This window comes from Hordeum vulgare, chromosome 1H (assembly GCF_904849725.1).
Source record: "Hordeum vulgare subsp. vulgare chromosome 1H, MorexV3_pseudomolecules_assembly, whole genome shotgun sequence".
In the NCBI taxonomy this organism is placed as follows: Eukaryota; Viridiplantae; Streptophyta; class Magnoliopsida; order Poales; family Poaceae; genus Hordeum; species Hordeum vulgare.
The window spans coordinates 173,881,373-173,893,407 of NC_058518.1; the positions used below are offsets into that span (position 1 = coordinate 173,881,373).

The 12,035-nt window shown below is 45.7% G+C and overlaps 1 protein-coding gene across 6 annotated transcripts in view; it reads right to left on the reverse strand.

The window, feature by feature from the left end:
* The window catches only part of LOC123428025 (putative ion channel POLLUX-like 2), a 67,772-nt gene that overhangs the window by 17,384 nt on the left and 38,353 nt on the right, over nucleotides 1–12,035 (reverse strand). For 5 of the 6 annotated variants that reach the window (XM_045112188.1, XM_045112180.1, XM_045112217.1 and 2 more), the window contains 4 exons: nucleotides 10,709–10,793; nucleotides 10,477–10,624; nucleotides 8,883–8,959; nucleotides 8,716–8,796 (listed from right to left, as the gene is read on the reverse strand). In XM_045112188.1, the coding sequence (XP_044968123.1) occupies nucleotides 8,716–8,796; nucleotides 8,883–8,959; nucleotides 10,477–10,624; nucleotides 10,709–10,793 (391 nt within the window). The remainder of the gene's footprint in view (nucleotides 1–8,715; nucleotides 8,797–8,882; nucleotides 8,960–10,476; nucleotides 10,625–10,708; nucleotides 10,794–12,035) is intronic. The other variant, XM_045112196.1, reaches the window with a different exon arrangement.

Here is a 12,035-nt window from a genome sequence, read left to right on the forward strand (position 1 = left end):
GCTGTTTTGTTAGGGGTTACTCCTACTGTCCCTACTAAAGGTGTGCCTTGTGGCTTATCCCATCCCTTTAAAATATCTTAGTTATGATAGGCCTAATTTGGAATATTAGGGGCATGGGGCAAGATGGTAAAATTCAATGCGTTTGTGATGTGATTGCTAGAACTAATCCTGATTTTATTGGGTTTGAAGAAACTAAAAAAGAGACTATTTCTGAGGGTTTCCTCAAAGCTTTAGACAGGGCAGAAGATTTTATGTGGCATCTTTTGCCTGCTGATAATATTGCTGGGGGTATCCTACTTGGTTTAAAAAGAGACCTGTTTAAGGTTATTGGCTTCATTAATACTAGATTTTCTGTTAAAGCCACTGTCAAGAACAAGAATGATGGTTTCCTTTGGCATTTCGTGGTGGTCTATGGATCAGCTTATCCTGTGTTTAAGATGGATTTCATATCTGAATTACAAGATACTCTTTGCTCTGCTACCTATCCTGTTTTTATTTGTGGTGATTTCAATTTGGTCAGTGGAGATGAGGACAAAAGTAGTGGTCTAGTTAACCAGCAAATTACTTTTTTGTTTAATGACTGGGTTAATAGGTGGGCATTACTTGAAATTCCTATAGCTAATAGGAAGTATACTTGATCCAACAACCAAGACAATCCTGTTTTTGCTGTTTTAGATAGAGTGTTCACTTCTGTGGACTGGGATGCTCATTTCCCTATGCATCACTCTCTGCTCTTCCAAGGGTAGGCAGTGATCATACTCCTTTGGTCATTGACACTAGTGCTAGAGTTCCCTGTTGTTCCAAACTTTTTAGGTTTGGGAAATGGTGGCTCTCTCGACCTGGCTTTGCACAGGTTATTGAGACAGCTTGGAATTCTGTCTGCTCCACCAATGATTCTGTAGATAATTGGATGATTAAAACCAGAAACTTGAGGAAGAAACTGAAAGGATGGAGTATTGATCTGGAAGCAGCCATGAAAAAAAAGGCCATCCTTATGGAGTTTGATATTCTGGATGTTTTATCTGAATCACAACAGTTGTTTGTTGGTGATTTTGATAGAATGAAAGATATTAAAAAGGAACTTGATGACATTTGGAAAAAAGAGGAGACTGCTTTATGGCAGAGATTTGGGGATATGAAGATTCTGGAATTAGATTATGAGAAAGCTTATGATAGAGTTAGTTAGGACTTCCTTAAAGAGATGCTCCTTTCTAGGGGCTTTGGGGAAAAATAGGTTGGTTGGGTGTTTAGTACCTTACATCGGGGGACTTTTCAGGTTAGAATTAATGACAAAAATGGGCCACACTTTATTGGGAAGAAAGGTCTTAAGCAAGGTGATCCTCATTCACCCTTGCTTTTTAATCTGGTGGCTGATGTGTTCACCAAAATGTTAGCTAAAGCTGCTAGATATGATCTAATTGCTGGGCTACTTCCACATGTTATTTCTGGTGGTGTGATTAGTCTTCAATATGCTGATGATACTATTTTATTCCTTAAAGACTATGTTGAATATGCTAAAAACCTTAAATGGATTCTTACCTGTTTTGAAAAATTGTCTGGGCTAAAAATTAACTTCCATAAGAGTGACCTTCACACTCTTAATGTCACTGAAGATATGTCCAAAGAATTTGCTCAATTTTTTTGCTTCTAGTTTGGGGATTTCCCCTTTAAGTATCTTGGAGTCCCTTTGCATTATAAGAAGTTGAGAAGGGAAGATTTGCAACCTATCATTGATAGGATTATCAAATGTATTGCTGGATGGCTTGGTAGGAATCTTTCATACAGAGGCAAATAGATCTTATTAACTACATGTATTGCCAGCATCCCTACTTACCTCATGTCTATTATGAAATTTCCTAAATGGGCCATCGATGCTATCAATTCTCAGATGTCCCATTTCTTTTGGGGGAATATGGGGGGTGTACATAAATATCATTTGGCTAACTGGGGTCTTGTGACTAGGAGAAAAGAATTTGGAGGATTAGGGGTACCTAATTTGAAGGAGGTTAATACGTCTCTTCTGGCCTCTTGGGGTATTATGATGGGGAGGATAAAGATTAGAAGAAGATTATTTGTTATAAATATGGAGTGGACAAACCAAACTTATATTGGGCTAAACCTGTGTCAGGGTCACCTTTCTGGAAAAGTGTGACTTGGGCATTGGGGGCAGCTAAAAACTTTATTAGATGGGTTCCTGGTAATGCGGAGAACATTGCCTTCTGGCATGACATTTGGATAGGGAGTTGTTCTTTAAAAACTCTCTTTTGGGATCTTTTTGAGATTTGTCAACAGCAAGAGGCTTCTCTGGCTCAGGTGTGGGATGGGGACCAGTTGCACCTGACCTTTAGGAGATGTGTGGATGCTAGATTGATGGACTGTTGGTTCTGTTAGGAATAAGCAACTTGTATTCCCATGAGGCCATAGGCCGGTATATATACATGTACAGGTGATGGACTATATGCAGGAAACCCCTTATATATTGGGATAAATACAAAAGGGTACATGACTTATATTATAACTCTAACACCCCCCCCCCCCTCAAACTCATGGTGGATGAACAACACTGAGTTTGGAGAGATAAAAGCCATGTTGTGCTCTAGTCTGGGCCTTCGTCAGGAAATCCGCCAACTGTAACTCGGAAGGCACATACTGAAGAGCAACAACCTGACCCTGCACAGCAGCGCGCACATAGAAAGCATCAACACAATATGCTTGGTGAGCTCATGTTTCACAGGATCGCGCGCAATGCTAATAGCACATGTACTGTCAGATAAGAGCAGAGTCGGTGTAGTGACAGAAACACCAAAATCCTGAAGTAACCACCGTAACCAAGTCACCTCTGCCGTCAAAAGAGCCATCGCTCGCAACTCAGCCTTTGCACTCGAACGGGAAACTGCAATTTGTTTCTTCGTCTTCCAGGCAATGAGAGAACCACCAAGAAAAACACGGAAAGCAGAAAGTGAACGGCGATCTGAAGAATCACTAGCCTACGTAGCATCTGAATAGGCCTGAAGCTGTAAAGAACTGGAGCGAGGAAAGAACAGACGGTGAGAGATCGTGCCCCGAAGATATCGGAGAACACGGAGAAGATGACTATAGTGAACCGATGTGGGAGCAGAGACAAACTGACTCAAAATATGAACCGGATAAGAGATATTCGGACGAGTGACAGCTAGATAAACAAGACTGCCAACAAGATGACGATAACGTGTCGGGTCAGGCAGGGGATCACCATCAGTAGCAGAGAGGTGAACATTGAGCTCCATAGGAGTCTCAGCAATGCGCTCATCAGTAAGAGCAGCACGAGCAAGAAGATCCTGGATATACTTTTCCTGGGATATAAAGAAGCCATCAGAGGTAGAAGAGACTTCAATCCCAAGAAAGTAGCGAAGAGGTCCAAGATCAGACATAAGGAACTGCTCACTAAGGCGGGCCTTGACAAAGGCAATATACTCGGGGTCATCCCCAGTGATGACCATGTCATCAACATAGAGAAGAAGAAGAGTCCGACCACGAGGAGAAAGTGAATGAACAATGCTGGATCATGAACACTGGGTGAAAAACCAGCGACAGTCACCACAGAGGCAAAACGCTCAAACCAGGCACGGGGGGCTTGCTTAAGGCCATAGAGAGAGCGACGAAGACGACATACCATGCCATCAGGAACAGAATACCCAGGTGGTGGCTGCATGTACACCTCCTCACGCAGCTCACCATTAAGAAAAGCATTCTTAACATCAAGCTGAGAGATAGACCAGTGGTGTGTGGAGGCCACGGCAAGAAGTGTACGAACAGTGGTCATATGAGCCACAGGAGCAAAAGTCTCGTCATAATCACGACCATGCTCCTGCTGAAAACCACGAGCCACAAGACGAGCTTTGTGACGCTCAAGAGAACCATCGGAGCGAGTCTTAACCCTGTAGACCCACTTACAAGTGATGGGACGGACTCCGGGAGGAAGGGAAACAAGATCCCACGTACCAGTGCGTTCAAGAGCAGCAATCTCCTCTGCCATCGCAAATTACCATTCAGGATGAACAACAACCTGATGATAAGTAGTCGGCTCAAGAACAGCAGCACCAGCAGTGGAAAATCCAAAGCGATCAACAGGCGGACGAGGACGAGAACGCAAGCCATAAGTAGGCTGAGACGAGGATGACGACACATCCACAGAGGCATCCACATAACGTGAACGACGAGTGTAACACTGAGGAAAAGATGGAACAATGGAAGGAGGAATCGCCAAGATAGAATCGGGGAGTGGCGACGAAGAAGTCACCGGCGATGAAGGTGTAGAATCCGATGACATGCTAGACGAGGAGACCGTGGAAGATGGTGGCAACAAATCGACTGGAGGTGGAGAAGCAGAGGGAGCGAAACGAATAGGCAAAGGCTCGACGGGTGTGATAGGTGTGTCAGGAAAAGTGAGGAAAGAGATATCCTCCACTGAAAAAGTCAAGGAAGATGGGCGTGGGTAGAAGGGACGAGACTCATCAAAAGTCACATCCCGAGAGATACGCATCCGACGACCGATAGGATCCCAACAACGATAGCCCTTATGCTCGTCACTATAGCCTAAGAAGACACACTCAACAGACTGAGCGGTCAATTTGGTGCGTTCGCGGGGGGCAAGAAGAACATAGCAAACACAACCAAACAAGCGAAGCATTGAATAATCGGGAGAACGATCAAAAAGACGCTCGAAAGGAACACCACTTTGTAGAGCTGCGGAAGGCTGGAAATTGATGAGATAGGTGGAGGTGGAGACGGCCTCAGCCCAAAAATGAGGCGGGAGAGAGGCAGCAATCATCAATGCACGAGTCGTCTCAAGAAGATGACGATGCTTGCGCTCAGCCACGCCATTCTGAGCGTGAGCACCAGGACAAGAGAATTGAGAGAGTGTCCCTTGCTCAGCAAGAACACCACGCAACATCTTAGAGATATACTCGCCAGCGGAGTCAGCACGGAACACACGAATGGGAGAAGAGAACTGAGTATGAACCATGGCAGCAAAACACTTATAAATGGACAACACCTCACTACGAGAAGTCATGAAATAAAGCCATGTGTAACGAGAGAAGTCATCTATGAAACTAAGATAGTATTTATGACCCCCTTTCGAAGCGAAGGGAGCCGGACCCCATACATCGGAATGAACTAAATCAAAAAGACACTTAGACACTGACTCACTATGTGGATATGGTAACTGAATCTGCTTGCCAAGACGACAACCCTGACACTCTAAAGAGGCATCTCCTGAGACAGACCCCAGAAGACCTCGACGAACTAACAACTACAAACGAGAACCACACAGATGACCAAGTCGATGATGCCACTGCTGGAAGGAACCAGTAGCCGAGGCGACCAAAGCGGAAGAACTGGCCATAGAGTGGGCAGCGGAAGGAACATGAAGCCAGTCCAACTCCTAAAGACCCTCAGAATCACGGCGGCGAGGACCAGCCCCAACCAGAGTGTGCGTGCGACGGTCCTGGACAGAACAAGAGTGAAGGTCAAGGATGACACGACAACCAGAATCAGCAAGTTGACCAGCGGAAAACAGATTCATGGTAAGTCGAGGAACATGAGCAACATCAGGAACAGAATAAGGAGTGGTAAGAGTGCCTCTACTAACGACACAAAGGGGAGTACCATCAGCGGTAAGGACATGAACAGGAGAATCAAGCGATCGAAGAGAGGACAGAGTGGAAGAATTAGAAGTCATATGAAAGGAAGCTCCAGAGTCCAGAACCCATGGTAGAAGGTGGTTGCTCGGTGCGGGAAGCCTCAGTCACAGAACCAGCAGTACCCGTCGAGGAAGAAGAGGAAGCAGCGAGCAGACGCTTAAGTCTCGGAATATCCTGCTCAGTCAAAGCGATGGTTGAAGCTGTCGAGGTAGATGACGAAGTCGTTGTAGATGATGATCGCGCCTTGCGCAAGTGTTTCTTCTTCGTGTAGCAGTTGGACTCAATATGACCATCATTGTTGCAGTAGCCACAATGTGGACGGGGGCGACCTGAGCCTCCAGAAGGAGTGGGCAAGAGCGGCGGAGCACTCGAGCGAGAAGGGGGCGGTGCAGCAGGAGGCGTAGAAAGAGCCCGAGCAGCGAGCACCGAGGGAACCTCCAGTAAACCAGCACCACGTAAGCGAGTCTCCTCAGCACGAATCTCAGAAAGCGCCTCCGTGAGAGAGATACGGCCACGAGCAAACAACTGAGCACGCCAGGGCTCAAACTCCTTACGGAGCAGAGACAGGAACTCGTAGACGCGATGAAACTCTAAATCGGCCTGGACAGCCTGGCAACAGGGGCAAGTACGACAACCAGCACTGCGGAGAGAATTAAGCTGTCGCCAGATAGCAGAACTCGGTGCATAGAAGTCATCAACAGTAGAGTCACCCTGCTGAAGAGCATGCTCCTGACGGACCATAGAGAGGTATAAGGCATCACCAGAGGGCTCATAGCGCTGACGAAGGCGAGTCCACATCTCAAACACAGTAGGAAGGCCTAGAAACTCAGAGGCAAACTGAGGCAGAACGCTAGCAGTGAGAACAGTTGCAGCACGAGCATCATCATCAAGCCACTGGGTGTAAGCAGACAGAACACCATGATACGTCTGAAGAGCCTCCTCATAAGCCAAGACCTTCTCATCATAAGCACTCACAGCGGCCTCATCAACAAGCTTAGCCGCATCCTTTGCGGCCTGAGGAGCATCCGCGGGAAGAGCCGGTGGGGTCGGCGGAGTGGGAGCCATTGGAGGAACCGGACAAGACGGACAACAGACTTCGCCAGAAAGAAAACCCCATAGACGGATGCCACGCATGTGAATGCGCATGAAGCCAATGAACTCGGTGTAGTTAGTGCCATCAAAGAACACCGGACAACGAGGAACAACAACGTAGCCGGATGCAGCAGACATTTTTTTCCCTTTTTTTTAGAGATCACGTCGAGAGAATCCGGCAAAATCCGACGAATTTAGCAGCGGGGGGGGGGGGGGGGGCGACGAGATCGGGAGCCCGTGGCGATCTGGCCGACAGGATCAGCAGGTCGCTTTTTATTGATCCAGCGGCGCAAGGGCTGACTAGTTTGACTCCAGATCGGGAACAAAATCAGCGATGGCAGGTGGAGTCCAGAGAAGACCGAACTGGATCAGGTTACTGCTGCTCCTTGTCCCGTGGTTTGACTCAAGATCGGGGACGTGGAAGATGATGGCAGGATCTGGCAGGTGGAGGAGTCTAGAGAAGACCGAACTGGATCAGGTTACTGCCGCTCGCTGTCCCGCGATGTCAACCGTCCAGATGAGATCGAGGCAGGTGGAGTCGGCCTGCGGCGACCGAACCGAGCGGGGGCTGGGCGCCGGGACAGGAATGGCGTCCAAATGAGATCGAGGCAGGGGGAGTCGGCCTCCAGATCGAGACGGACGGCGACTGCAGGGAGACGAGATTGGATCGAATCACGAGTTGCGCGTGCGAAAAAAGACCTAATGCTCTAATACCATGTTAGGAATAAGCAACTTGTATTTCCATGAGGCCATAGGCCGGTATATATACATGTACAGGTGATGGACTATATGCAGGAAACCCCTTATATATAGGGATAAATACAAAAGGGTACATGACTTATATTATAACTCTAACAGGTTCAAACTAAATTCTTTGGCTAGATCCTTTAGTCCCTCCACTGAGCGAGATGCCCCCTTGTGGACTCTTGATGCATCTGGTAGATATTTTGTGAAATCTTTTCATAAGATGATTAACTTTGGTGGGATTTCTTCTGACATTAAAGACTTCATTTGAAAAATTAAAGTGCCTCCCAACATACATGTCTTTCTTTGGTTGACTTATTATAACAAATGCTTGACTAGGGATAACTTAGCAAAAAGAAGGTCTGTTGATGACCCAACCTGTGTGTTTTGCAGTGAGCGTGAATCTATTCAACACTTGTTCTTTGAATGCATTATTGCTAAAGAAATCTGGGCTGTTATTTCTGATTTATGTGGTATTTCTGTACCCTGTTCTTTTGATGATCTAGCGGTTTTTTGGAAGCAGAAAAAAAAGAAGTGAGCCTGTTAATATTATATCAGCTGCCGCCTTGTGGGGCTTATGGCTGTTCCGCAATGAATTTGTCTTTCAGGGGAGGAGATGGCGAAACATGCGCTGTATAATGGATCTAGTGGGGGCTTTTGTCAGGCAATGGAAAGTGTTGTGCTCGGACGCCCAGGGTGCGCTTCTTCTCCGATGTTTAAGGCTTCTGGACCATCGAAGAGGGGAGTTGCTTAGGATGGCATGGTGACCGTATCGAGGCCGGCAGAGTGGAGGGACGTTCTGGCGCTGTTGTTGCATATCTATATGTTCCCTCTCTTTTGCCATGTCAATTGCTTTGTAATAGGGCTTAAAACTAGCTGAACTTGCCCATTTGTTTCTGTGGTGGCCACTCAGGCTGTCCGCCAAGGACTGATACTTTTGGCTGGCTTTGCCTTGGCTTTAATAAAGTTGGGGCTGGGGGGAGACCCCTCTCATTTAAAAAAAACACATTTAACAGAAAATTGTAGTAATAATTTTTGAACTGGCAAAATTTGAGTAGTTACTTTGACAAATGGCTTAGGAAAACCAGTTATGAAACAAATTAACAACAAATTTTTCTCATGGAATCTTAGACCTGGAGAAAAGGCTTTGATTAGTAGCCCCTAATATGGAAAACAAAAACCAGAAAATACATACTTTATCTGTTTCTTTCAATACTTCATCATCACCTGGGTGGAAGTGAATCCCACCAGACCGAAAAATACCACAAACAACTGCCTGATGATGAGCATAAAGGGTAATCACAACAGAGAAGTGATGCAAAATGCTGAGTTTAGGCATTCACTTATTTGAAACAAAATTACATCTTGGACTTTACGTCTCACGTCCTTAAACTTCATGCCTCCTACTTCAGGAATGCTGAAAATGTTGAAAACATTCTCTGCAGGATAAAACAAAACAAGTCACAAGACCAAGTAGGATAATGGTCCTATCATCTAGGCTAAAAACAAAGCTGATGCAGGTAAACAATTAATGCAAGGCAAAAACATGCATATGAACCAGTAATGAGTTTTAGTCAGAAATGTGTATGGGTAGGTTGAGTTGGACTTGGAGAGGTTGTAGTATTGTGATAGGGTACTGCAACTAGACCTTTATGATCGTATGCCATGATGGCATACATTCGTTGCTCCTTAGTGGGTGATATTGTGGAGGGATTTTACGTCGACCCAACAGCAGTGCTAGCGGGTAACACCGAGAAAGATCACTCCATGTACTTCCAAGAACCAGAGATAGATATAGAGCATCAACATAGGGTTGGTAACACTGATAAAGATAATTCCACATAGAAAAATGGCGCATAGAATCCCACTATCTCAGGAAAAAACCAAGACAGGACACTAGCAATGAGGACAGTCGCACATGGATCATCATCAAGTCATTAAGCATAGGCGGTCAGTTGATCCTGGCATGACTCGAGGCCACCTGGTAGTCGGAACCCGCCTAACCATAAGCAAAGAACGGCATCATCAGAAACCTTGGCAGCATCAACATCAACCTTGCCAACACCAAGGGCAGTAGCCTTCACAGGGACACAAAGGTGCGGCGGACAGGAGACCTTGCCAAAGAGGAAACCCCGGAGAGGAAGACCACACATGTGAATGCACCTGTGGGAGACGAAGACCCCACATGTGAATGCGCATGTGTACTTAACATCGTCAAAAAACACCAGGCAGGGAGTATGGAAATAGAGGCCCCATGACGACTACATTGGACCTGTTTTTTAATATGTTCAACCAGCTACTAGTTGGCTCAAAACAGAGCAGCCCAACACTTGACGCACACGAGCCATGGGAGAGGGGGGTGACAGGGAGATGTGGAGGTGGAGGGATGCGCCTGGGAAAAAAACCAGAGCTGTGACAAGTGGCATGCATGGAAATCAGCAAGCAGAGGCAGCGAACGATGGTGATGGAGAATAGCAACATGGCACGGAAATATAGTCCTACTACAACAAAATTATTCAGCGCAAGCCTCCAGAAGTGCCAGTGCATAGCGGACGGTCAAAGCGTGCTGATAATGTCAAGATAGGTCGGGGTAGACCGAACTTGACTTGGGAGGAGTCCGTAAAGAGAGGTCTGAAGGACTGGAGTATCATGAGAGAACTAACCATGGAGAGGGGTGCGTGGAAGCTTGCTATCCATGTGCCCGAACCATGAGTTGGTTGCGAGATCTTATGGGTTTCAATCTACCCCAACTTGTTTGGGACTAAAGGCTTTGTTTTTGTTGTTGTTGTTGTTGTTGTTGTTGCACAACAAAATTATCTGAGTTAGATGCATTTATTTGTTCATTTCTCTCATGACCTCTCGTTTGCTAAACCCTAAATATAATAGCAATAGCCATATGCACCCTTCCCAAAATTATTGTATCCAAAAATGCATATCAGGAAGATAAGAGCGATACTGTGAGAATTAAGCAAGTGTCTGTAGATTTTAAGAAGGCCCTTTTGCCTAGAGCACTGCACAAACAGCTTAGAGGCAACCATCTCCACCGGGTACACATTTAAGCCTGTGATTGATTTCAGAAGTTCGATAGTGGTCGAGTTAGAAGCCTACATTGATAGAACATCATGAATAAACAAATGCTTAAATGTTGATATATCACAATTAGTATACATGGTGGAGCTTGCATATACCTCAACAATGGTAGGAACCAATGCAATTCGTGGAAGAGACTGGAGAGCCAACAGAGAAAGAAATGCATCTGTATCCACTTCATATCTGATCATGTTCAACAAGATGAGCTTTACATAAATAAATAAAACAAGTCATCAAACACAACAGTTCTGTTATGGTACATGTGCCCTATGGCAGTGGTCTTATCATGCAATATTGGTTATTAATTGCAGATAAGATGTTCAGTATTTGTAGGCTAGTCCTTCCATTCCAAAATAATTGAAGTTCTAGGTTCGCCCTAAGTCAAACTTGTTTAAATTTGACCAAGTCTATACAACAACAGCAGCAACAAAGTCTTTCAGTCCCAATTCCCAAACAAGTTGGGGTATTTGATACTCGAAACAGGTGTTAGGAATAAGCAACTTGTATTCCCATGAGGCCATAGGCCGGTGTATATACATGTGCAGGTGGTGGACTATATGCAGGAAACCCCTTATATATTGGGATAAATACAAAAGGATACATGACTTATATTATAACTCTAACACCCCCCGCCCCTCAAACTCATGGTGGATGAACAACACTCAGTATGGAGAGATAAAAGCCATGTTGTGCTCTAGTCTGGGCCTTCGTCAGGAAATCCGCCAACTGTAACTCGGAAGGCACATACTGAAGAGCAATGACCTGATCCTATACACTAGCGCGCACATAGAAAGCATCAACACCAATATGCTTGGTGAGCTCATGCTTCATAGGATCGCACGCAATGCTAATAGCACCTGTACTGTCAGATAAGAACAGAGTCGGTGTAGTGACAGAAACATCAAAATCCTGAAGTAACCACCGTAACCAAGTCACCTCTGCCGTCAAAAGAGCCATCGCTCGCAACTCAGCCTCTGCACTCGAACGGGAAACTGCAATATGTTTCTTCGTCTTCCAGGCAATGAGAGAACCACCAAGAAAAACACAGTAAGCAGAAAGTGAACGGCGATCTGAAGGATCACTAGCCTACGTAGCATCCGAATAGGCCTGAAGCTGTAAAGAACTGGAGCGAGGAAAGAACAGACGGTGAGAGATCGTGCCCCGAAGATATCAGAGAACACGGAGGAGATGACTATAGTGAACCGATGTGGGAGCAGAGACAAACTGACTCAGAATATGAACCAGATAAGAGATATCCGGACGAGTGACAGCTAGATAAACAAGACTGCCAACAAGATGACGTTAACGCGTCGGGTCAGGCAGGGGATCACCGTCAGTAGCAGAGAGGTGAACATTGAGCTCCATAGGAGTCTCAACAATGCGCTCATCAGTAAGAGCAGCACGAGCAAGAAGATCCAGGATATA